The sequence below is a fragment of the Motacilla alba genome, chromosome 6 (assembly GCF_015832195.1).
Source record: "Motacilla alba alba isolate MOTALB_02 chromosome 6, Motacilla_alba_V1.0_pri, whole genome shotgun sequence".
Lineage (NCBI taxonomy): Eukaryota > Metazoa > Chordata > Aves > Passeriformes > Motacillidae > Motacilla > Motacilla alba.
Window position 1 is genome coordinate 22,115,440 of NC_052021.1, and position 24,826 is coordinate 22,140,265.

The following is a 24,826-nucleotide window of genomic DNA, read 5'->3' on the forward strand; positions in this document are numbered from 1 at the left end:
ATTCAGCCTCGCTGCCAAAAGAACAAAACTCCAGGCCATGGTCCTGTGGCTGAAGGAGGAGAAGCAGCAGCTGGGCAGCCTCATCTCCAGCCTCCAGAGCTCCCCCTCCAAGAGCCACTGGGGCCAGGAGAGACTGGAGTAGGATCTGCAGACACAGGATGCCAAGAGACAACCTGGGCAGCTGGTTGCCCTCAATGTCCAACATGGGCAGACAGGAAAGCAACTCTGTCCTGCAGCAGCTCCAGCAGTTGCAGGCAGCTAGTGCATCCCTGTGCAGGTACACATGGATACCAGCCATGGCCTGAGGAGCCCCGACCTGCTCTAGGGTGCTGCAGAGGCACAGATGTAGCCAGCTGAATGGCAGCTCTGTTATTCAGACTGTTGCATGGTTTAAATACATTACATACATTTCTACAGTGCATTAGAACAATACATTTTGGGTCAGTCAAATGCAGCTGGGCCTGGCTGGGGAGTTGGGATCTCCACTGCTGCCCCCTCTGTGCTTACACAGCCAGTGCTGAGTCCCCTCCCCATTGCAGGAGACAGAGCAGCTGCTCTGCCTTCCCAGGTTCACCTTCCTTCATCCCTCTCACTCCCCAGAGATGGGCTAACAGAACAGCAAGACCCAACACTGACTTTCCCCAGCAGCCTGAGAAGTCACAGCTCAAGGCAAGCGGGTGCAGGCAGCAGCCCTGGTGCTGTTTTATAAAACACAAGCTCAGCAGCTGCTGGTGAGAGAGGGGCTCCTGCCTCCCCACCCACAGCAGGCCTGCGAGATTGTCAGCTCCAGGGCAGCCAAGAGTCCATGCTGGTCCCCCAGTGCTCCCACCCATGTGGCAGAAGAGCCCCTCCAGCCCTTCCCTGGCAACCCCTGCCCTTCAGAGGGTCCTTAGGCACAGACAAGGCTGGCACCCTGCTGGCTGCACAGCAGCCAGGGAGCTTGCTGGGAGAGGAAAGAAAGTCAAGCGAGAGCAGCTATGGAGACCAGGCAGGAGAAATGGACTGGGGCAAAAGGGGAGAGCTCCCATGGGAGAGCTCTGCGAAGTCACCTGCTCCTCACAGGGACAAGCCAGCACCTTTTTTGCCTTAGTGTCTAACTGCACCCAAGCCAGTCCCATGTGTTGTCCCTCTTATGTCCCCTCCTCGAGCCTCTAGCCAGAGAACAGCCGTTCATTGTGGTCCCCGCTACGCCAGTGGGCAGCAGGAACTCCCCCTGAGGAAAGCAGCGTGCACGGGGTTGGGGCACTGGAGGGACAGTGGAGGAGTACAGCACACCCTCAGGGAAATGGAGGGATTATCACCTGCTAAAGGCCTTCCCAGCCCGGCAGCTGGCATGGTGGGGAAAGAAAGGGCCAGTGGTTGGTGTAAAGGGCTGGACGGATCCTGGCTCAGGTAGCCCGTTCATCCCAGCCCCAAGCGGGGGTGCTCAGAACCGCATGCAGGCCAAGGAACAGAGGCAGGAGCAGGGTCCCGGCCATGCCACAGCTCCTGGTAGATTCCCACGCCTTCCCCTGGCCTCTGCCCTAGGCAGGGCACCAAGCTCCAATGGAGCTGGGGAGCGACCATGCCCATTCTGCCTGGCTCCTCCAGTTCAGCTGCAGGTTCCTCCAGTCGCATCTGCTTGCTCTACCCTGAAGGTCGAGTCCCAGCCACAGGAGCCAGCAGTGGCCCAGCTCCTCTGCAGTGCTAGTCCAAGGTGGCCAAGCCCTGCCCATGGCTCCCACAGCTACCACCATGAGAAGAAAGGCTTCCGGCTCTGGAAGCTCTGCGTGTAGGACTCACTGGCGGAGCGCTGGTGGGAACGCGCTGTTTCCACAATCACAGGTGGCATCTGAACCAGGTGCAGTGGACTCTTCCCATCTTTCAACGCCTGAGTCAGGTTCAGGATCTGTATGGCATAACAGCAATGCCTGAGCTGCCCTGCCAGAGCAACACAGAGCATCCACTCCAGCATCCTTCCTGCCACAAAGGCAGGACAGGGCTTCCTACCCCACCCACCTCTCTTCCCTACGCACAGCTTACCTGGCCTCTCATGACAGCAATCTGCTTGTGAAACTGTCCCCTGTCAAAGCCAGGGTCTTTCTGCAATAGAGAGAGCAAGGAGCACAATGTGATCCACCCACTGCTTCATGCAGTGAACAAGATGCCTGTTCCCCAAATAAGCCAGATCCCCTGTCCTGTCCCATGGGTCTCCTGCTTCTCTCACATTGAATCTTCAGCTTCTTGCTGAAGGATAACCCTGCCGTGTCTCAACCCAGAAACACTGTCAGGAGCTTGACCACCTCTCTGTCCCTGCAACCTTGACAGGGAGTTCCCCAACACCACTCTCATTTTTCCTCCTCCCACATAATCTCCACCCACTCCTCCAGCTCACCTTGAAGAGCTCATACAGATCTTCCTCCAGGTCCTTGACAAAGTTGGGGTCTGAGATCTTGGGAAGAATCAGGTCTTTGATCTCCTGTGAAAAGGGGATTTTGGCCTGGGGCAGCCATGCCCAGTAGAACGGATCTGTGGAAGAAAGCAGGAGACATTAGAATTGGGGAATGCAAGCCTGGTGCCACGTGCCCCTGGGTGCTAGATTCCCTGCCTCTGGGACACAGGGTCCAGCATCTGCCTTCTACAGTCTCTGCTGAGGACCCATGAACCCAGAAGTTGCAGAGGCACAGCCCTAGCCCTCTCCTCTACAATCCTTGAAAAGGATGCCCAAGAATGGAGTTGTGTGGCTTGCCATGGTGCGTTGGCATAGCCTGAGGGACTCACATGCTCTCCAGGAGTCCGGGTGTTTCAAGGGAAAGGCCAAACCATTGTCTATAGCAGCCAGCTTGATGATGGGCTCCTTCACCACCACCCAGTCGCTGTCCTGGAAGGAAGTGAAGCATGTCACAAGGAGGTCCTCCCAGCAGGAACAGTCCTTCTCCTACTCCCTGCAGCCCCACTGTCAGGATCTCTGCCCTGGCTACCACAGCAGCCTCTTGCCTGTAGCATGGCACCTTAACCACAGGGAAACATAGTCTGCTTTGGGTGGGAAGGGGGACAAGGCTATTTCCCCACCAGGCCTCACTCCAAGGTCCAGCAACACCAGTTTCCCCCACAGAGTTCAGCTGCATCCTCACAAAGTCCCAATAGGCCACAAGTCACCAACGCAAATAGTAACAAAAGGCCCAGGAGACAAGATCAGGCCTCAACACACTTGGAAACCAGATGGGAAATTCCTGTCCTGCCTGCCAAGCTGGCAGCTTCCAGAAGCAGAGTCCCCATGTTGGCCCTGCCCAGGAGCAGCCACTCACCCGCACGCCCGCGCTGTCCAGGGGACAGTCATACTTGATGAGCCAGTTGTCATTGCCCCGATCTGCAGGGAGATAAAACCAGCTGTGTCAGCACCAGGGCCTCCCGGCACCAGGCTGGGCAGAAGACTATTCCTCCTCTGACCCAGAAGTGAGACAGACACATTTTAGGCACAAACTCCCAGAGCCCTTAAACTTGCTGCAGGCATGGAAAGCCACGTCAAGCCCCTCACAGACAGCCCTAGAGGTATACATATCACCAGCTCCCAAGAGAAAGGTCAGCCTGCAAGCCCCAGAGTGCAACCTCAATCCCTTCCAGCCTAGCAGAAACTCAGGAACACGGTGTGAAACGGGATATACAGGGGCACAGTTAGGTGCTGGCTTTCTGGATGTCCCTGGATCCTCACAGTTGGCAAACTTTCACCTGAGCACCATGGTAGATCCAGATCTGCCAGTAAAATGGCCAGCAGCCAGAGCCTCAGGTGGTGAGCAGCCCAGCAGCTGCACTCTGCCTAGAGGCAGATGTCACCTGGCAGCAACCAAGTGGAGAGGAGTTTCGGGTGCAGGGAAAAGCCACTGAGATCCCCTCTCCCTCCCCCTTCTCCAGCCTGGTAGGACATTAAGGAGGCAGCATCCAGTGCCAGGCAGCTGGCCCTACCTGTGTTCCTGATGATGTAATCCAGCACCACCAGGCGCTCGAACTGCAGCAGCAGCTGCCGATTTGTGTTCTCCGGGAGCGGCTCGGCTTCAAACCGCCGCAGCCAGTAGTCTGCATCCTTGTAGCCTTCCACAAAGAGCTGGAAGGAGCCCACCTGAAGCAAGGACAGGCTGCATTACAGAAGGCCGCAGAGGCCAGGGAGGTGCTAACAGGCAGGCATGGAGGCTGGCAGCCCTACCTTGGGTGGCAGACCAATGCGGTTGAAGCGCTGGCCAACTTTCGGCACCTTCTCCAGGGCCAGCCTCTTTCCTCGGGACTTCACCCTGTCAATGGCACTGTAGTTAAAGGTCTCACTGGCCAGATACACCACCTGGAGGGACATGAGCACAGTCAGCAGGGGCCTCTGGCAAATCACAGGACTGCCCAAAAAGACACAGCATTTCCCAGAGCTCTGCCCAGCATAAGGATTCCCCCGGTTTGAGCAGGAACAGTGTTAGTCTAGAGCACTCAACCTCCCAGATCAGCAGTGACACAAGATAAAGTGCAAGCAGAGCTGTGTGGAAGCACACAAAAGCCTCCCCAGAAGAAGCCCCCAGGAGATGTCCCCTCACCTTTGTGCGGGGAACAATGTTGAGTTCCAGTTTCTGGTCTACCAGGCTGGCACCTGCTTCTGACAGGTAGCCCTGGTTCAGGACAAGGCAGTCTCTTCCAAAGCAGCATGGACAGCACAACTTCTGTAGCCACTTGGTCCACTTGGGGTTCAGCTGCCCATATGGCTCCTCATTCTTGGGCTTGAAGACGCCAATGATTTTCTGTGAGTGGGAGAGAAGAGGGCTGAGTCCAGGAAGTTGGCAGAGATGGGACACTTTCCTCAGCCCACAGCGGGGATACTAAGGATCAGGTCCAGAACTGCCCCTCATTAGGATAATAACCAGCCTCCTGGGACCAGGCAAAATTCCACAGCTCCTGGGAGGGAGGCAGGCAGAGCTGGGAAGAAGCCCTCTCCAGCCAGTATCCCATCCCACAAGAGCAGAGTGCTGCCCAGAGACCTTTATACCCAACATGAGTCCCAAAAAGCACCAATGATGATGCAGTCTCCTGGTAAACACAGCAGTCTCATTCCAGTGACCTTTGGATGGCGGGGGAGAGCTACTGCTCATCGTTGGTCATTATGTCCATACAGGAAGGGACAGGACAGCAACCCCTGCCCTGGCTCAAAAATCCACTGAACAGAGCTGATCCCAAACTGACCAGAGGAAAAGGACCCTAACATCCAAGCACCTGCAGGACCCCTGAGGAGCCAGGGCTCTGTGCTGGGGAGTCCAGCAGAAGGGCTGACTCTCTGGATACACTGTGGACGAGAGGGCACAGGCAGCTCCAAACTGGCCACCAGCTGGTACCAGCAGCACTCCCAGCCCCTCAATCCAGCCTCACACACACACACCAACCCAACAGTGGGGACAGCAGCATAGGTATTCCCCTGCTGCAGAGGGCACAGAAGCCTTGAGAGGGGCACTGCACCACCACTGAGCCAGCGCTGCCATGGCACACAGATGAGAGAAGGGCTGGGACGGGAACAAGGCCACCTGTCCCCAAAAGTCAGGCATCCCTAGGGGGATGGCAGTCCCTGCTCCGGAGTGACTCAGCAGCACATGCAACCAGGCCTTCTCCCCACGGCTACTGCTAGCCCTGGCCTGAGTGGGCATCACTTCCCCAAGCTGAGCTCCTGCCAGAATGTGGAAGTAGAACATGAGTGCCAGTGCTTCAGCAGGGAACCTCAAAGCAATCTCAGTCTGTCAGGGGCCAAAAGCAGGCCAGAACAAGCAGAACCAAGGCTTTGTCCACCAGGAAGACAGAAAGGAAGGGTTTGAGGGAAGAGGATCACTTGAGGCATCACATGGTGGAGCCACTTCCCCTAGGCAGGCAGGAAGGCAATCCCCCGCACCAGCCCCACACGGCTGTCACATGACTGTCAATATATCCAGTATATCCATCCTTGGATGTAAGCCTGCAGAGAGGCCTGTCAGGAGCTCTAGCAGCATCAAACCCTGTGTTCCCTGGAACCAGTCCAGCAGAACGAGGCCCCGTCAGGCAGGGACAGCATGGAAGCAGACACCAGAGGCCTGGCAGCTCAGCCTCCCATTCCAGACAGACCCATGCCGAGAGCAGCACTGACAGGGAAAACAGGTCTGCCTGGTGCCAGCAGCACGGCACAGAGAGCCTGGCCAGCACAGGGGAGCAGCTGGCAGTGGGGTGATCACAACCACTGGGGCTGGGCAGCACAGCCCTGGAACAGCTCAGGCCCCAGTAGCCTCAACAGAAATAACCAGAGATGAAAGTTTTTCCCCCCCAATATCTTCCCCCTGCTGCTCACAATATCGACATGCTGCACTCTCTCCCATGCCAACTGTGGGATGTTTTTGGTAACCCTGGGCAGCAATCACAGCAACCAGTCACACACCACATTTGCTGGCAGCAGGATAATCTGGGGGACCTGCCAGCTGACAACGCCAGCAGTACACAGACTCCTCACACTCATGCTCCAGGAGCCATTCTTGAGTTTGGGTCTCCTAGAGCCAGGCAGCCTCCAGCCTGCAATTCCCAAGTAGGTCATCTGGCTGCCCACTCCAGGTCTCATATTGGGCAATAGGAGGGAGTTGGGCTGTGGCACGAAGGAGTATTTCCCCACACACCATCAGCTGAGCTGGGAACTGCCTGCAACAGCTTCCAGAAGCCAGCTTTCACCCAGAGAGGGAAAACTAGGACACATCAGAGACCACAGAGCCCACTCCTGATTCCCTGGAAGCATCCCAGCACACACTTGGCAAGAGAGTCACAGGAAACATCAAGAGCTCAAGTAATTGGGCAGGGAGCAGCAGGTCACAAGACAAGCCAGCCTGTGCTGCACGCTCATCCGGCCAGTGGCACAAGGACGGCTGCCACACAGCCAACCAGCTCTATAGGGGACCAGCTACATGCCAATGGCTTTGTCCCCACTATACCAACCACACAACCACAGAGAAGACATCTCACTCAGTTCAAAAAAAAACCAGGCCGAAACCAGCTCAGCCCACAGAGTCACGGCCCTGGGGCTGGAGTCACCGTGTTCACATGCTGATGCACGGGCCTGCGGGAGGGGGTGACCCTTCCTCTTAGGGCACAAAGCCGCACAAGAGGTTGAGTCAGCACTTGGACACTGCTGCCCCGCACTCTCGCTGCTGCTCCCACTTCTCCCCGGGGAGGCTCAGACCCGCTCCGGTCGCTCCTACCAGCCCTCCGCGGCCGGTCACTCCCGCCAGCGTCCCGCTGCCGGCCAGCCCACAGGCCTCCGGAGCTACGCGGGCGGCACCACCCCCGGGTCGGCCACGCGGGGCGAGGCCCAGCTCACCCCCTGCGGGTCCTTCACGAAGTAGCTGCCGCTGGAGCCTTGCGAGATGCGCTCGGGGAAGATGCCGCGCTCGCTGGCCAGCTCAGCCCGCCGCACCACGTCGGCAAACTCGGGATCCTCGGGGAAGTCGTTGCGCTCCCGCTGCGCGGCCGCCGCCGCCGCCGCCGCTGCCGCCGCCGCCGCCTGGGCCTGCGCCTGGGCCTGCGCCGCCGCCGGGCCCCGCGCCCCGCGCTCCAGCAGCGGCTGCCGCTCGCGGTCGCGGCCACCGGGGGAGCCGGGAGGGGAGGGCGGCGGGGGCGCAGCGGGCGGCAGAGCGCGCACGGCGCCCCCCGGCAGCCCGTAGTCGGGGCCCTGCGCTCTCTCCGGCGACACCAGCGGGCTCGTCTCGTCCATCGCGCCGCCCGCCCGGCCCCGCCGTGCCGCTGCGGCCGCTTCCGGTTCCGGCCGCGTCACGGCGCCCCAGGGGCTGCTCCGCCCCCCGCCGCCCCCCATTGGCTGCTCCGCCTCACGTCGCGCCACGCCCAGGCCGGCCGCTGCGGCCGGAGCCGCGGGGGCGGCTGCGGACATGTTACCGCTGGGGCTAGCTCGGAACCTCTCGCGCCTCGAACCTTTCGTTCGGGGAGATCAGGGTGTCTTCGCCCCCCGTACGCCCCCGCCGTGGTGGCTGGCGCCAGTGCCCTATACAAAGATGGACGCTCTGGAGTGGCCGTGCCCATCGCTGCCCTTCACAAAGATGGCGGCACGGCGAGGGCGCTGCCCCTCTGCAGCCACGCCCGCTGTGGCGAGCTCCTTGCCCCACACAAAGATGGCGGCCGGCGAGGGCGTGCCGCACAGCTGGCCAATGAACAGCCGCGTTGCTAGCGGTTGCCATGGAAACAGCCAACGGCGAGAGGGGATGGACGCTGGCGACGTGGCACCGCCCGGCGGGGCGGGTGCTGGCAGGGGCAGGGGCGGTGGCGGCCGCCGCCCCTCGGCGGGACCTGTGGGGAGCGGTGTAGGCGGACAGCGCGGAGCCAGGTGAGCGCGGGCCGCGGGTTCCTGCGCCGCCCGCCCCGCCCGCCCCGCTCCTGGGCACGCACCGGGCCCGTGAGCATCGCCACGCGCGTCCCGGTGGTGGGGCGTGCGTGTATCAGCCGTGGGTGCATGAACGCACCGGGGTGCGGGTGCGTCAGCCGTGGTGCACGGACACGGCGGGTGCGGGTGATCGCTCACGGGAACAGAGACACGGCGGGGTATTGGTACATCGGGGGGTGGGTGCATTGCCCCGCGGGCGCGGTCACGCCCCCGCACACGGTCCCCGGGCGGGGTGTGCGCGCATCCCCCGTGGGTGCGCGGCGCGGGCACGCTGTCCGTGCCTCTGCCCGGGCATGTGGGGTGTAACGGGGTCGGGCACCCCTCGGCCGCCGTGCGGTTCGGGCTGTGCTGGGCGCGCTCCCTGCGGCGGGCCGGGTACGTGGTGCAGGCTCGGGGCGGTGGGAGCCCAGCGCGGGCGGGTCCGGCTTCTGGGCAGGCTGGAGTGCTCGTGGGGCGCTGTCCTCCGGCTGAAGTGTCGCAGGCCGTGCTGGCCGAGTCACAGCCCGCGGCAGCATCCTCTCCTGCGCCTGGCAGGGCTGGGCGGGCTGCAGGGTGGCAGCCGGCGTGCGCTCCCGGTGCCTCCCATCAGCAGAGAGCACTGTTCAGTCGCTGTTCGCCTTGGCTGGGGCCATTTCTCTGGACACAAAGCCCTCGCAAGTTCCTGTTTTGCTCCTGAATGCCGCGTCCTGCAGGTTCATGTGGTTCAGTACCCATCTGTCGGGTGATGCGCAGCCGACTGTAAGCAGATAGACCCCGCTTAGATTCTGCGAGCCCCTTCCCAGCTCTGGTACTGCCTGAGCTGCGCCGGCAGCTGCTGGAGAGGCAGCGCCCAGCCCACCTGCCGGGCTCTCTCTATTCCGGTGCCTTTCCTGTGTGCTGGGGGGAGCTGTGCTGCGTGGCAGGGCTCTGTGAGGTGGACAGGGCTTCAGGGGATGCTTGCTGTTGGCAGGCAGGTTTGCAAAGCCTCGGTAGCCAAGCAAAACCCTGAATCCCCAGGATCCTATCTCTGCTGTCCCTCTTGGGAGGAGTGTCCTCTCATCCCTGGGGATGAACCGGGTCTGCCCATTCTTGATGCTGAATCTGGAAACTCTACAAGATCTCTGTTCCCTCTCCTGAGGTACTCCCCTGAACATAATCCAGCAAATCCATCTCCTCTCCAAAACGCTTGTTTCTGTCTGGAACTGCCTCAGCAAAGCTGAGAATGGCTGCTGGCCTGAGCCTGCACAGTGCAGGACCTCTGGGGTTCTGCTGGAGTGCCATGATGGAAGCAGCCAGTTCGTGCCACACTCCTCTTCCTGCCACTCACTCACATTTCACAGGGCTGTGACCCCCGTGGGCTCACATCTCCCTGAGCCCTGCAGTGGGGCGGGCAGCAACCCGAACCTGGCGGCTGGGGTTTCAGAGCCTGGGCAGGACAGCTGTGCTCCTGGGCTCACCTCCTCATCTGTGCTGTGCCCTAGCAGAGCTGTCCCCAGGGCAGACAGGCGCCTCTCTGCGAGCTGAAAGGATGCAAGGGCTCTGGGCAAGCCGAGCTGCTCTCCCTGCCCAGCAGCTCTCTGTGCCTCTCCCTGCCAGCTCTTGTCCTGCTGTGCCAGAGGCTGTTGCCATGACCCTCACCAAAGGCTCCTTCACCTACTCCAACGGGGAGGAGTACCGCGGCGAGTGGAAAGAAGGTGAGATGTGGCAGGAGGGAACGGTGCCACCTGTGTTGGGGGACAAGCACACCCCACACCTCGGGTCCCGCCTCTGCCCGGCGCTGCCCATTTCTGCTCACATCTAGGTCGCAGGCACGGCATCGGGCAGCTGACGTTTGCTGATGGCACTGCTTACGTGGGGCACTTTGAGAACGGGCTCTTCCACGGCTGTGGCGTGCTCACCTTCTCCGATGGCTCCAGGTGGGCATGGCGCTCCTGCGTACACCTCCCCGGGCATTCCTCCTTGCCATGGGGAGCTGCCGCCTCAGGAGACCCTCCCACACAGGTACGAGGGGGAATTCGTGCAGGGCAAGTTCAGTGGCGTTGGAGTCTTCACTCGCTGTGACAACATGACCTTTGAGGGCGAGTTCAAAGGCGGGCGTGTGTACGGCTTCGGTGAGTGCTGCATGGCCCCTGCTCAGCACAGCCCCTTCCAGCATCTTCTGCTTCATCCTTCCTTGCCTGGCCCCATCCCTGGTGGGTGCAGCTCCCTGCCTCTTCACCCCCAGCCCTTCCCTCCCCTCCCCAGGTCTCCTGACCTTCCCTGATGGCTCGCACGGCGTGCCCCGCAATGAGGGCTTCTTTGAGAACAACAAGCTGCTGCGGCGGGAGAAGTGCACGGCCATCATCCAGAGGGCCCAGGGTGCCTCCAAGTCTGCCCACAGCCTGACAGCGTGATGGTGCCCACATCCCCTCCCACCAGAGCAGGGACCCCCCTACTTGCGCACTGGCTGGCCCTGGAGAAGGGACGTGGCACTGCTGGGTGCCTCCCTGCCCTTCGTCCCCTCCAAGCATCCTCCTGCCAAACCCCTGCTGCTGGAGGGGATGGGACCCTCCGCTCTCCACACAAGTGCCCTGGGGCAGCCGTGGTGCCTTCTCTTTCTGGCTGTAGCCCTGGCACCTGGTGGAGCAGCAGAAGGACAGGGTGACAGGGGCTTGGCCCCTCTTTCCCCCAGGAAGACTGTGGACCATTACAGCTGCTAGCCAGCTGCAGAGGATGGAGCAGGGGGGTAGAGGCTGGTCCCTGACCCCACTGCCAGGGTGCCTTGGCTGGAAGCTGCTGACTGAATCACGGGCCCCCAGAGGGGTGGCTCCTGGCTCACTTTGTTGCCCTGGTCCTGGTGGCAGGGTGGGCACCCCAGGCGTACCGTGGCCTGCACCCTCAGCTCTGGGTGACTGGCCATCCCTCTGCATGCCCAGGGTGTGGTGACATTGTGTCCCCAAAGAACCCAGCCTGCTCTCAGGGCCAGCCAATGGGCTGCATTCCCCTCATCCCTGTGCCAATCCACCCGTCCACCCACTGCCTTGGGGAATCAGCAGCAGCCATCCCCACCACGAGCGACTGGGGAATGCCCAGCCTGGTACATGTCTGCTGCACGCTGGGGGAGGATGGTAGCAGTGGTGAGCAAGGAGAAGGGTCAGCTGGAGCCTGGAATGAGGGACGTGAGCAGGGCTGCGTGGGGTGCCGGGGCTGGAGCAGGAGGCCTGGGCAGGGCAGGGATAGAGGTATGGCGAAGGGGCAGGCAGGGGGCACACAGTTCCCCATATTGCCCCCCAAAAGCGTCCTTCACCTCCCCACTGCATGCTCACCTTCACCCCGGTGCGGTCTGGCTGGCTGTGGCACAGGGGTCCCAGCAGCCCTCACTGCCCCGTGCAGGGCTGCAGGGGCCATGCCTCCCTGCCAGTGTCTGCCCACACCGGGCCCCGTGCCTTGCTGTGACCCTGCCTTGTGCTGCTGCCTGCACAGGCCTCAGCTGAGTAAACCATGTTGCCAAACACCCGTGCCATGTCTGTTTTGCTGGGAGCAGGGAGGGCGTGGGCGCCTTGCACAGACAGGACTGCAGACACAAAGAGGAGACTGCAGATTTATTCATGGCACAAGGATCCACCCCTTCCCAAGTGAAGGCAACAGGTCCCTGGGGGCTGGCAGGGATGCAGGCTGGCATGGGGTTGCCCTCCTCTACCCAGTCTGCCCAGTCCAGCCCAGTCTAACAGGGAAGAGTAATATGGTGGCCCTCTCCTGGCCACCTCCCAGCATCCCCAAAATGTCCCCAGTTCCCAGGGTCCCTGACTCCGTACCTTCCCAGTGTGGGAAGGGGCAGATAGAGAGCAGCTCACAACCAGCCATTGGCACTGAAGGCGCTCCTCAGCTCTTCAACCTGGGCAGGGCTCAGAGGGGCCAGGGGTGCACGGCTGGGACCTCCATAGTAGCCAAACCACTCCATGGCCTTCTTCAGCCCGGGATCCCAAACCGGCGGGTGACCTGTGGGAGGGAGGGAGGGAGGGCATGGAGGCTTTCTGGCTCCCATGGGCCAGCATGCTCTCTGGGCTCTGTTGTGCAGCCCCTGCTCCTTTGCTTGCCATCACTCCTGTCCTCCCCTTGTGGGGCTGCAGGGCTGGCAGGGTGTGAGATGGCTGCAGCATCCCACGAAGTGCCCACTGTGGGGTGGGGGGGCAGAGCACACCCACACAGGACTCTACACAGGAGCTCTGTGCCATGTTGGGCTCTGCAGCAGGGACAGGCCACTCCATAGTGGGATGAAGGGCCCAGGAAAGACCAGCTCTTCCCCCACACACCCTGCTGCCTATAAATAGCCAGAAAGGCTCTCACAGAGAGTCATGCACCACTGCCTGGTGCCAGTGGACAAGCTGTTCCTTAACATGACAGGGCTTGCACTTCCCACCTTCTCACCTCCAGCCTGTCTTGGCTCGCTGGCCAAGCTGCTGTGCCATCCTGTCCCCCCGAGCCACCCCTCCACCCCCTGCATCCCAAGGCACTTCCATTCTTTGCCTCTGCCATGGCCTGGCACCCCTCCCCTCAGCATCGCTGGGGTTCTGCCTGCTCACCGCTGTGTTGGGCTCAATGAGGCGGTGCTGCAGGTCACGGGCCTCCTGCCACTGGCCCGTGCGGCACAGGTGGTCCAGCTGACACAATGGGTCACCCAGAACATTGGCAAGGGCACACACAGCCCCGGAGGCACCTAGAGACACCAGGATGCATTGGCAGCCAGCTCAGCATGCTGTGCCTAGCCAGCACTTCCCGGTCTCTCACCTGTGTCCCCCTGCCAGTGTCCCCAGGTAGTGTCCCCAGCCAAGATGGGCAGCTGCACTTACCCACAGCATAGCTCGCCAGCAGGAAGCCAGCTGATCCTGCCAGCACCTGGAAATCCTCCTTCCTTGTCTTGTGGACCATCAGCCCCATGCGGGTGATCTGGGGAGAGACATGCTGTGCCCTGGGGCAGGCATCACCCAGTCCCCCTTGCTGCAGGGTGCCTGCTGGCAGCCCTGGGGTCCAGCTCCCCATTCCCAGCTTAGGTCCACGTTTGGTAGTAAGCAGCCCTGGGAAAGTCCTGCCCCACTCACGTCCCCACCGCTGTCCTTGATCCCGATGATGTTCGGGTGCTGAGCCAAGGTGATGATGGCCTCCATGGGCAGGTCCAGGCCGGTGTTGGCAGGGACACTGTACAGCACCACAGGGATGGGGGATGCGTCGCCAACCTGCAGGCAGCCAGGCACATTTCAGTAGCTGGGGTGGGTTGGGGACACACTGGATGCATATAACCTGCTGCCCCAGCTGGGGTTGCTGGCAGGCGCTGGACACAGCTCACCTCTGTGTAGTGATGGATCAGGGCAGCAGTGGTCATGGCCCCCCGGTAGTAGCAGGGTGTCACAACCAGTGCCACGTCAGCCCCCGCCTCTGCCATGCTGACTGTCAGCTTGATGGTAGCCTGGGTGCCTGGGGAGGAGGCAAAGGGATGAGGGGTGCTCCAGGGGGGACACGTGGCCCCTGCACTGCCCCCCTGCTGCCCACACAGGCACTCACATTCGCAGCCCGAGCCAGCCAGCAGCAAGCGGTCCCTGGGCAGAGCCCGGCGCACGCAGCTCACCACCTCCACCCTCTCATGGGTTGCCAGGTATGGATACTCCCCGTTGGAGCCCAGCGCCACCAGCCCTGGAACACAAGTGTGGGGAGGGCAGGGCTCAGGCACAGGAGAAGGGTGCCAGGACCATCAGGTATCCACATTACTCTCACTCCCTTCTTTGCTGCTGGCACCCAGGCAGAGCTCCACAGCCCACAGCGTGCCCTCTCCTGCCTATGTCCTTGCAGAAGAGAGGAGACTCTGGGGATCATCCTTGTGAGGCTGCAGCTCCTCTCCTATCATCTATCCATCCTTGGCGATCGACAGATACATATCTTATGAATTTTTCAGAGCGTGCATGGGAGTGCATTGCACAGGTTCAAGCCTGCAGCTACGCGTGGAGCCTGTGTGCAAGCCTGCACACGTGTGGAGTGTGTGTGCAAGCACGTGCTGGCGTGTGCTGGGGGTGTGCAAAGCCACACTCGTGTGCCTGGGCACGTGCCACGCAAAGGGCCCCAGTGGGTGACCCGAGGTGTTGCCAGCCACGGAGCAAAGTCCAGCTAGAGGCTGAGCACCCTTGGGAAGCTGGCAGGCTGCCTGCACGCTGCCGCACAGCCTCTGTGGCAGGCAGGGATCTGGAGGAGCCTGCCCGGAGGACAGGGGCCAGCGCTTACCTCGGAAAGGGATGCGGGCATAGCGGTGCAGGTTCCCCTCCAGCTGGGCATAGTCCACCTCCTGTGTGGGTGAGAAGGGGGTGGCGAGCGGTGGGAAGATGCCCCCAAGATTGAATGAGGGCTCTGCTCCCTGCGGGGTGCTGAGCCCCCGGCACTGCCTGGGGGCTGCCCAGTGCAGAGCTGCCAGGGCAGAGCGGAGGGAGGAGGCGAGGCGGGTGCTGAATGCCATGGTGGCTGGGTGCTGCTGCTGGCTGCGCTGCTTGCCTCGCCGAGGGGCTGTTAATGTTTGACGGGGCACGTGAGGGACCCGCAACCCTGCTGGGCAGACATGGGGGGTGGGACCAGATGCGCTCAGGATCTTCTTTCCCCCTTCAGGAGCTGGCTGCAAGGAGCTCAGCGCCCCTCCAGGTGAGCTTTGGCCACCGCGGCCGTGGCTTTCCCTTCTGCTTGCCAACCCTGGCAGCCATCCCTCTGCCTCGTACAGGGCTGGGCTGCAAGGCCAGGGAGGGACCTGGTATTGCAAGCAGTCCCAGGGCTTTGGTCAGGGATCACCTGATCCAGCTGTCAGTGTAGGGCCTCCTGTAAACGAGTGAGTGTGAGCATTTCCATATAGGGAAGCAGTGAGCGCTGCACTCAGCGTGTGTGCAAAGGGACCACATGTCCCCTGGGGATGGCTGCAGCAGGAAAGGCAGAAGGACAAGAAGCTATCCAGCTCCACAGAGTGGTTGTCCAGCACGGGTACAGCTGTTGCTCTCTGCACAGCCCCAGCCTCCAGCACAACACCGACTCAGGTCAACCTGTCCTCCATGTATTTTTCCTCCCTGAGCTTGACCAGGTGGGACTTCGCAGGACTGTGAGCAGTCAGGACTCCTGCAGCGAGGAGGAGTCCTGCCCTTGAACTGCTTGGTGTCACCAATACTTGAGTCCTAGTGGTAGGAGGCAGGGCTCATCATGCTGCCAGATAACCTGCTCCAGGATAACCCAGCTTCCCTAGGCCCATCAACGCTGGTGCAGGCTGCCCACCCTCAAAGCCCACTGGAGCCAAACACTGCTGTTTGCTGACTTTTATTGACACAGACAAGCCTTGTCTGGATCCTGCTCCTTGGAGCTGGGCCCAGCCCCTGGTCCCTGCCTGGTGCCGTCACGCAGGGACCTCCATCTCCCCCTGCGGCTGCTCCTTGGTCTCCAGTGCCTGGCGTGTGTCCACCTGCCACTGCTGCACCAGGTCTGTCGGGGTCTTGCCAGCCTGCAAGAGCAGCCAGAGAGAGGCTGGGCACAGGGTGGTGCAACATGGTGGGGCAGAAAATGGCCTCGGTGCTGGCCCCACACACTCACCTCATTCTTGGCCATCATGTCAGCGCCATGCAGGATCAGCGTTTTGATGATCTTGTAGCGACTGAGCCGTGTGGCATCATGCAGCGCTGTGTCACCCTCCTGTGAGAGACACAGCTTTACTGGAGATTGTGCTCCAGGGACAAGTGCTTGTCGCCAGCACTGCTCCTCAGTCCCCAGCACACCAATCTCCACGCAAGGGGGACCGTTCCTGTCCCAGACCTGGCTGTGGCTGCAACCACCCTGGGGCAGGGATGTGTGTGTCTGGATGTGCCCCACTGTGGGTGCTGGAAGCCCTTGGAGGGGTCAACAAAGGGAGGGGGATCAGTGTTGCCCCCAGTGATGCCTGCATGGCTGCAGCACTCACCCTGTCTGGGGCATTGATATCCACCCCGCAGTGGATGAGATGCTCCACGATGTCAAGGTGTCCGGTTCGGGTGGCCACGTGAAGGGGTGTGCTGAGCAGCTTGAGGGGGGATGAGATGGACATCAGGGGGGATCAGCTCCCACACCTGCTAACCCACAGAGCCCACAGCTCTGGTACTCCAGGGTATGCCCCTGCCCCTGGCACAACCCTGTGACCTGCTCTGCCCTGCTCACCTTGTCCTTCACATTGAGGTCTGCCCCGCGGTCCTGCAGCAGTTTGACAGCGTCCAGGTGCCCACCCCGGCAGGCCCAGTGCACGGCAGTGCAGTCCAGCTGGACATACAGTGCTGTGTCAGGGTGGGGGACGCCCTTACCCTGTGCCTGTCCCCTGCCCCAGCAGGTCCCCCACTGGAGCTGAACTGGCAGAGCCCTGCCCGCAGCCACCTCCGTGATGGGGACAGCACTGCCCCACGGCAGGGTCCCCAGTCCTGCCGTTGTTCTGGCTGCAACACACCCAGATGCTCAGACCAGCATGCAGCTGGAAGCAGAATCCAGCCTCACCCGGTCCCTGAAGTCAACAGTGGCCCCACTGTCCAGCAGCTTCTGCAGGATTTCCATGTGTCCCTCCAGTGAGGAGCGGTGCAGGGCTGTGCGGTGGAACTGGGGGACAGGGTGGCACATTGGAGAATGGATGCATCCTCCCTTGCCCAGTCTGGTTGTACCTCCAGCCCTGTCCCAAGGGTCCCAGGGTCCCAGCCCTTGCCCACAGGGATGGTTGGGCATGGCTGCAGGACTTGGTGGCATGCAACAGGCGGGGGGCAACCAGTGGCTGCCAGGGATGCTACCTCATCACATGTGTCAGGGGAGCCACCGTCTGCCAGAAACTTCTCAATGACGTGCATCTTGCCCTGGACAGCGGCTCGCAGGAAGGTCTCTGGCTCCACAGGACCATCCTGGCAATGGCACAGGCTCAGGGCTGGGGCAGCACAAGGGTGCAGGAGAGGGGACAACATGGGGGGCTCCCTGCCCTGGTTCCCCAGGGAGGTCTCTGAGTGGCAGGGTGACCCGAGGGCTGGCCTGTGGGTGGTCCAGCCCCTACCTCAGCAGCCCCCTCCCACATCTTGGGACCCCGACGTACAATCTCCAGGGGCTCAGGTGGTGGAGTGGGCTCGGGGGTGGCTGCCCGCTCTGCCCGGCGCTGCCGGCGCTGCTTGCGGAGCTCGATGAGTCGTTGGATGCTCCCCACGTCGATGATCTCCCGCCTCAGATCCACTGAACTCCTCCGCACCTTCTCCTGGCCCTAGTGAGCACACACAGTGCTCTGTTTCACTTGTCTGTGACCGGCCACCCCTGGCCACCCTGCACCCCAACCCCCTCACCTTGATGGCCTCAAGGCCCCAGTTCCTGGGCCCACGGCGTTTCTCCTCCTCCAGCTCAGGCGTGTTCATCCGCTCCACGGCCGGCGGCTCCCGTGCTCCATCCCCTTTGAGTTTCTGCACAGGCACAGCGGGTGCTGCATGGTCTTGCCTGGGCACAGAGCAGCCCCACTGCCTCCATCCTCAGCCTGCCGGGGAAGGTGGCTCTGGGCATGGCTCCACTCGCCGCTGAGGTCTGCGGGGTGCTTGGCAGCCCTCGGGCTTGAGCTTGCCTGCCCACCCTGCTTGGTTATCTGGGCACCTGCCGGTTGCTCAGTTCTGCCTCACGGGCTAGAGCTGCCGGGTTGGGAACTTGATCCCCCTGAGAGCCCTTGGACACCTTCATCTATCCCCCAGGATGGCAAGGTCGGTGCCAGCCTCCTCACATCTGAGTCCCTAAGGATGGACAGAGTACAATGGGGGTTCCTACTACAGCCCAGGAAGGTTCCCCTGCCCTATGGACCCACCTCCTCCTTCTCCTCCTCTGCCAGCTTCTGCTCGATGAGCTCCTTGGCCCGTTCCACATCCAGCTCCATGTCAGCCTGCAGTGCACAGTCTTGTGGAGGATGTGTCCTCTTCTTCTTGCTACCACAGGCAGGGAGCTCCCAGTCCTGGTTCCTGGTGCTGCCGGCGGCTTTGCTGTCCGTGGGGCTTTATGCTGCTGGCCCCTCTGTCCCACAGCCCAAGGGCACCAACAGCTGTGGCTGCTCCACATGACTGGGGCAGCTTTGCCATGAGCTCACCCTCCTGCTTTCTGGCCCTGACTCACCTCTCCAGCCCCACACCCTCTTAAAGAGGCCCCCCCACACACACCCTGGGTTGACCAGGACAGCTGTGCTTGTTACGGGGAGCTGCGGTGCGCAGAACCTGTGACAGCCAGTCAAGAGAGGTTCAGCAGAACAGGGACGTGATCCAGGGTCGTCCCAGAGGCATGGCACCTATGCCTGTGCCACTCACCCTGGGCAAGCAAGATGCTCCCATGGCTCCCATCTCTGTCCGATCAGATGCTGCAGCAGCCACCAACATTGCCCGAGGTTCCCTGGCACCTTGGGCAGGGTGGGGACCTGGGGGGGGAGGCTGCCCACCCCAAAGGGAGGCAATGGGTTCTCTCAAGTCTCTCAGCCAGCATGGGATGCCAGGAGTCATGGCCCCTCTGTGCTGCTTTAGAGGATGACCTCAGGTGTGGAACATTCCGAGCAGCCCTGCCAGGGTCCCCGAGGCTGCCTGGCCTCCCCCACAGCACATGGCAGCCTGGCAGCAGGAGACTGGCCTCACGTGGAGCCAACAAGCAGAGCTGGCAGCTATTCCCGGCAGCAGGAACATTGTTCAACCCTCCTGAGAACTCCCCCCTTGTAAGATGAGGCCAACACTGCCTTGTGCCGGGACAGTTAATGCGCTGGGCACCAGCCACCGGCACAGGACCTGGGGGAGGGACGGACAGTTACACGTCACTGTTACCCTCCTGGGCAGTTCCCAGGGCCATGGATGCCCTGTCCCATGGGTGTGCCCCCTCCCACAGCAGGAGGACACTATTTCCACCAGGGCAGGCCATGGTGGCCATGAAGGCAGTCTTGGGACTGTTCCCCTGCATGGACTGTCCCACCTAGCTCAAGGGCAGACACAAGCTTAAACCTCCAGAGGGGAAGCACCAGGAAAGGGAGGTGGTGACCCCACACTAAGAAGCAGCCGGGATGACAATGGGACAATGCAGGGAAGGGGTCCTGGCAAGAAAACAGCCAGGGCTTGCACTAGGGAGCAGAGCTGGGGTGTCCAGGCTACCCTTGACCACCCTGTGCCCATTCTGACACGGGAGCAGATACAGGACAGGCACAGGGACCTCCTGTATCTACGGGTTACAGCCGCCCTCCAGCCTGTCCCCAAGGCCAGAGGAAGGATGAAAAGGCTTTATTGATAAATACAGACTATGTACAGAGGGGAGACATCTCCACCCAGCCCAGCACCCCACGGGTCTCCTGGCCAGGGGGAGCCAGAGCCCAGTGGGTCACAGCCTCTCCCTGCCGGCACAGCCTGGCAGAGGAGCCCCAGCCCCAGAGACATTTGGTCTCGAACCTCCTTCAGCAAACACGGCGCCTGCCCGTGTCCCCAGCCAAGGGGAGCCACCGTGGTGGCACAGCCCCATGCAGACCTTCCTGGGGAGTCACCTGTGTGGCAGCCTCAGGGGGAGCAGGAGCAGCTCCGCATGGGCCAGAGCACAGCACAGGGAATCCCCAGAGGTGCCACTGTCCCCCAGCCCCCTGCCCTCTCCCCTCAACCAGTAGGGGGTGGCTCAGTTCCTGGGTGGAAGGGGCTGGTTGACAATCACTTGCACAACAAAATCCTTCTGGATCTTGGTCTCCTGCAGTCGTGTGCGGTCAGTGAGCAGCTTGCCTGAGAAGAACCACCGCTGCCAGGCCAGGTCAATGCCCTCCTGCGCCTGCAGCTGCTTCTTCAGCTGCCCGATGGTGTCGCTCATACTGGCGCTGAGCCGCAGGTCCTTGCCGGTGGAGAGGCGCACCTTGAGGCTGAACTCTCGCCGGGTGTTGGGCGGAGGCTCAGCCGCTTCCACCGCCTCCTCCTCGCTCCGCTCCAGGATCAGGTTGACAGGGGGTGCCAGGCAGTAGACGGGCAGCTGGTACCGGTTGCCCAGCTCATCATAGCACTCCGTCAGGGACCCTGGGGACAGCAGGATAATATGCTAAGGGTGGGCATCCCCACGGACCACTCAAATGGGGACAGGGCCACCTCAAGCAGCAGGGCACAGCCTGCCTTTCTCCCCTTGGCTGGGCTGATCTCTGGATGGCATGTGGGAGCCCCTTTCTACTGCAGCCTGGGACCCCCATGTGCCCAGATATGGGGCACTCAGCACACAGCCCACCCAAACCCCCAGTGCCAACCCTCACCATGGGGCAGGGTGATGCTGGCTCCATCGAGGATGGCCTGGGCCAGGCTGTGGTCATTGGCTTCTACAGCATAAGCAGCTGCCTTCAGGGCATCCCAGATCTCCTTGCGGCCTTCAAAGGCTGGTGCCGTGTCCCAAAACTCGTCCCGCTTGCTGCGCAGCTGCCCGTCTGTCATGGGGTAGTCGCTCTTCCATTTGGGACACTCCTTCTTCAGGGGCTCATTGCGGCCTGCAGACGGGGTGATATTCAGCCAAAGGACAAGGTTTCCCCTCGGGTCCTGAGCCCCCCACCTCCCCATAACCACAGGTTCTTCCTGGAGACCTCCTGCAGCCAGCAAGGGTCTGAGGGATCACCCTGTCCAGTGAACAACAGCCCCAGTGTAGCCAGGGGTAGCTGGCCTAAGCAAGCCTGGCCCAAGATCCCACTGGCCCCACAGCAGTTGCTCCCCCACGCTGCCCCTTTGCCCCCAGGGGAGACAAGGGCTCTTGCTTCCTTGCTTGGGGGACCAGCCACTGCCCCTTAGGGTAGCCACAGGGCCTCGGGGAGGCAGTGCAGTATTTATAGCTTGGGGAATTAGCCAGGAAATAAGCTGGTGAGTCGTAACGAGAAGGGGATTACAAAGGCTGAGCTGCAGCAAAGGGGAGGTCAGGACTTCACTGTCCCCTCTGCCCTGGGATGACAGGGACCAGCTGCAGGCAAGACAGCAGGCACACAGCGTCCTGGGCATCAGGGGCACAGAGGGCATCGCTGCCACACTGCAGGTGCCCCAGCAACGGGCTGAACTGGCTCGCCACAAAATAGCCCCTAGCCACATCCCCACAGACATTCAGCGGCCAGCATTGCCCAGGGATCTGAGCCACCCCAATGCCAGTCCCAGATCACCATGCCCTCACTACACTGGGCTGTGGCCCTGTGGGAACAGCCCTGTCCCATCGGTCCCACAGTCAGTCTGGACACGTGGGGCAGGAAGGAGCTGTTGTCACTCCCAGCTGAGCTGGGGACAATGAATGATAACAGCTCCTTCCTGTCACCCCCCTCCCTGAGCTGGCCAGGCAGCACCCCTCCTGTGGGGACAGGATGAGGGGAAAGTGAGGCTCCAGCTGGGCAGGAAGATGCCTGTGCCCACACAGTGACCTGCCAGGCAAGGTGATGTCACACACCCCAGCCACTGGAGACAGCCACCACCGCCAGCTGTGGGCTGAGCCGAGTTGCCCAGGCAGCTGCTCCTGAGCAAGTGTGTGCTGACACAGCGCACTACACGACCTTTCCCATTGCCCCGGCCCTGCCTCACCCTGCCCGAGACCACTGGAGCCAGCATAGCATCTGCTTTCCAGCAAGCACCCACCTCAGGGGCGCCCAAGGGGCACAGATGCTCAGCTACCCCAGGGCTGGGCACCGAGCATCCCTGCAGGCAGCATCCTGCCCACATTCCTGAGGAGCAAGGGCAGCCGGCTGCAGCCAGCACTGCCGATTCAGCAGTCACGGTGCTGGACCAGAGGGATTTGCAGCACCACAGGACATGGCAAGGTCACAGGCAACACCTGCCCCAGGAGGGCAGCGGAGAAGAGTCCACAGCCAGTCTGAAGGACATGTCTGGGATCATGTCCCTACACTGCTATGGCCACCAGGCTGGGGCTCATGTTCTCACAGCCAGGACTCCTGGCCAGCATTCCCACTCAGCACCATTCCCCCAGCTCTGCTTGCAACAAAGGGAAGAGGCTGGCCCAGGAGAGGCAGCAGGACTGGAGCTGTGGGGGTCAGCTGTGGCAGGGAGCAGGGACAGGCTGCGGCTGCCTCGTGTGTACAGACATGTCCAGCAGCCTTGCCCAGGTAGGCAGCCTTAAGCCTAGTCTATTTATTGCTACCGCCCAGCTGGGCCTGCACCTTCTAATCACCTCCTGCTGCTCTATTCCTAGCCCCTTGTGCAACTCTCCACGGCGGCACCACCAGACAGGTCCATCCGCTCGCTGTGCCCGGCCTCGAGCCAACAGGATCTGGCTGGCAGCCTGCTGCCTCCTGCCCTGGGCCTGCAGCACCCTGCCCGTGGCTCAGCCCCCCCCGTGCCCTGGTGAGGGACCCTCAGGCAGGATGTGACCCAAAGGCTTCCCTGCCCTGGGCTTGCTCCCTGCCTGCAGGAGCCTTAGGCAGCCCCAGCTGACAGGTCCTGGAGGCCCCGGAGAAGATGTCAGCCAGAAGGCACACACCACTGCTTCCAGCAGCGCTGGCTGCTCCACTCCTGGGCCAGGCAGGGTTGGGATGCTGTGTGCCACAGGCATCCCCAGCTCCTGCTGTGGTAAGCTGGCCACCTCAGGGACAATGCTGTCACCTGCTGCTGGGAGTCCTCAGAGGACCCCTCCACAGGGGGGTCACGACAAGCCCCAGCCAGGGCAGGAGCCGGCCAGGCAGGTGGGCCGCTTAGCAGGGCCCCAGTGGCAGCAGAGGTGGGCAGGCAGAGCCCCCCTCCCTGCTGATGGTAGGTCCCTGTGTGCTGGGACCTGTTGGCACAGGGCAGTGTCCCCAAACTGCTGGTGAGACTGACCAGCTGCAGCCTCGTTTCACTCCCCACCACCTGCTGAGTGGCTCCCACGGGCTGGTGGAATCATGGAAGCAAAGGCAGGAACCAGCCAGGGCACCTGGCACAAGGGACAGCCATGCTCTCCCAGGAAGGGACATACTGGAAGAAAGCAGCAGCAGCGACTGCCAGCAGTACACCAGGAAGGCACCATGACCCAGCCCAGGAGAGCAAGTGGGGATGGAGACACAGGCTCTGCAGCCAGCTGTTGCCTGGCATGGGAGGGGATCACACAGATCCAGATGTTGGGATCTGGCCCCACCCCCCATCACAGCAGGCTGAGCTGCAAGGCAATGGCCCCACATCCCACCAAGCTGAGGGAACAGTCAGCCAGGAACCCCAGGCCTCAGCGATACCCACAAGAAGGCAGTCCTGGGGGGCAAAGTGCGTCGGGATGGGGGAACTATCACCCCAATCCATACCAGCAGGGCATCTCCGGGGCGGGCTGGCACACCTGGAGCCCCACGCGGTGGGGGCGGCTGCCCGGGCACAGCCGGGCCCAGCAGCCACGGCGCCCCGCACGTGCTGCCGGAGCGGCGAGCCCCGTCCCACGGAAAACGCCCTTCCCTCCCTCATCCCAGCTGCAGGCGAGGGCCGGGGCGTCCCGTCCCGGGCACACGCTTCCTGCCCCTCCTCTCCCGCCGCCCACTACCGCTCTGCCATAAACACGGTAATTACCGGCTGCGACGGCACCGGCCGGGGAGGCGGCAAGGGAAAGGCGTGATTCATCCTACCAGCCCACGGCTTCTCCGCCAAAACTCCACCGTACCCATCCCCGAGGCCTCCGGGACCCTCCGGCACGGCATCACGGGGAAGCGCCTCAGGGCACCCGGGTGTTCGGCTACCGGTAACTCCGGGGGGCCGCGCCAGCCCCGCCGCTGCTCTCCGGACCGGCGCAGCCGCTCCCTGCCCTAGCCGCACCTCCCGGAGCCCGGGGCAGCGCGGACGCGGTCGCGCCCGCCGGCAGCAGCCCGGTGTACGGGACAGCGCGGAGCGCAGCGGGCAGGAGCCTGCCGTCCGCAGGACGCGCCGCGCCGCGCGGGGCACGCCGCCGAGCCCAGACCGGGGGCACCCTGCAGTGCTCCCAGGACAGCACTTCCCGGGAGGAGCCGGGAACTGGCGGGGCTCGGCTGGACGCGCAGCCCTCGCCCCGCAAAGCCTCCGGGGCACCGGGACGAGAGACACGGTTCCCGTCCGCTCCCGAGGCCGCGCACCGAACCGGCATCCCCGGGGGCGGGGAACGCCGAGGGCACAGAGCGGCTCCTGAGGTTGCGCGAGAGGGGCAGCTGTCCCGCGGCGGACTGCGCCCCTCCGGTGCCCACGTTCCTCCCGCGCCACCCCCAGGGGGACACGGGACCCCCCCCGCCGCCCCAGTGCCCGCGATCGCGGGGGTGACCAGCCCGGACGACCCCCGCTCACCTGCTCGCTTGCGGGTGTTGCCGCCGGCGGGCCGCTCCCGGCGCTGCCGCCCCACGCAGCCGCCCATGGCGGGGCCGACCGGCGGCGCTCGGCATCGGGGCCGCGCCGGCTCCGCGCTGCGCCCGCCCGTGCGCGCGGGGCCCGGTGTGCGCGCGGGGCCGCCCCGCCCCCCGGGCGCACGTGACCGCGG

General features: G+C 62.6%; 5 protein-coding genes across 6 annotated transcripts; 1 reads left to right on the plus strand and 4 right to left on the minus strand.

Annotated features, from left to right (window-relative positions):
- Window positions 1–344: 344 nt before the first annotated feature.
- PI4K2A (phosphatidylinositol 4-kinase type 2 alpha) lies at window positions 345–7,958 on the minus strand. Its single transcript, XM_038141046.1, has 9 exons — window positions 7,331–7,958; window positions 4,554–4,754; window positions 4,181–4,312; window positions 3,943–4,096; window positions 3,288–3,349; window positions 2,761–2,860; window positions 2,375–2,508; window positions 2,023–2,082; window positions 345–1,888 (listed from the first exon to the last, which is right to left on the minus strand). The coding sequence occupies exons 1-9, from the start codon at window positions 7,895–7,897 to the stop codon at window positions 1,727–1,729; spliced, it is 1,572 nt and encodes a 523-aa protein (XP_037996974.1). The 5' UTR covers window positions 7,898–7,958; the 3' UTR covers window positions 345–1,726.
- A 267-nt stretch (window positions 7,959–8,225) lies between these two features.
- MORN4 (MORN repeat containing 4) lies at window positions 8,226–11,874 on the plus strand. Its single transcript, XM_038140305.1, has 5 exons — window positions 8,226–8,347; window positions 9,980–10,077; window positions 10,185–10,299; window positions 10,385–10,494; window positions 10,628–11,874. The coding sequence occupies exons 1-5, from the start codon at window positions 8,226–8,228 to the stop codon at window positions 10,774–10,776; spliced, it is 594 nt and encodes a 197-aa protein (XP_037996233.1). The 3' UTR covers window positions 10,777–11,874.
- Window positions 11,875–11,944: 70 nt separating this feature from the next.
- Window positions 11,945–14,975, minus strand: HOGA1 (4-hydroxy-2-oxoglutarate aldolase 1). The gene is given in 8 exon segments (XM_038140304.1): window positions 11,945–12,343; window positions 12,346–12,361; window positions 12,946–13,079; window positions 13,213–13,309; window positions 13,462–13,596; window positions 13,707–13,834; window positions 13,922–14,050; window positions 14,633–14,975. Coding segments are annotated over 8 exon segments (999 nt in total). The 5' UTR covers window positions 14,862–14,975; the 3' UTR covers window positions 11,945–12,212.
- An 85-nt stretch (window positions 14,976–15,060) lies between these two features.
- Window positions 15,061–19,443, minus strand: ANKRD2 (ankyrin repeat domain 2). 2 transcript variants are annotated; one of them, XM_038140301.1, is made up of 9 exons: window positions 18,213–19,443; window positions 17,710–17,823; window positions 17,469–17,630; window positions 17,176–17,283; window positions 16,892–16,990; window positions 16,565–16,663; window positions 16,332–16,430; window positions 15,968–16,066; window positions 15,061–15,878 (listed from the first exon to the last, which is right to left on the minus strand). In XM_038140301.1, exons 1-9 carry the CDS (start codon window positions 18,279–18,281, stop codon window positions 15,774–15,776), a joined length of 954 nt encoding a protein of 317 aa, XP_037996229.1. In that variant the 5' UTR covers window positions 18,282–19,443; the 3' UTR covers window positions 15,061–15,773. The 2 variants fall into 2 exon arrangements, with proteins under 2 accessions (XP_037996229.1, XP_037996230.1); XM_038140302.1 differs by having other exon boundaries at window positions 17,710–18,141.
- A 191-nt stretch (window positions 19,444–19,634) lies between these two features.
- Window positions 19,635–24,819, minus strand: UBTD1 (ubiquitin domain containing 1). The gene is made up of 3 exons (XM_038140310.1): window positions 24,637–24,819; window positions 20,646–20,873; window positions 19,635–20,418 (listed from the first exon to the last, which is right to left on the minus strand). The coding sequence occupies exons 1-3, from the start codon at window positions 24,701–24,703 to the stop codon at window positions 20,033–20,035; spliced, it is 681 nt and encodes a 226-aa protein (XP_037996238.1). The 5' UTR covers window positions 24,704–24,819; the 3' UTR covers window positions 19,635–20,032.
- Between the last annotated feature and the right edge of the window lie 7 nt (window positions 24,820–24,826).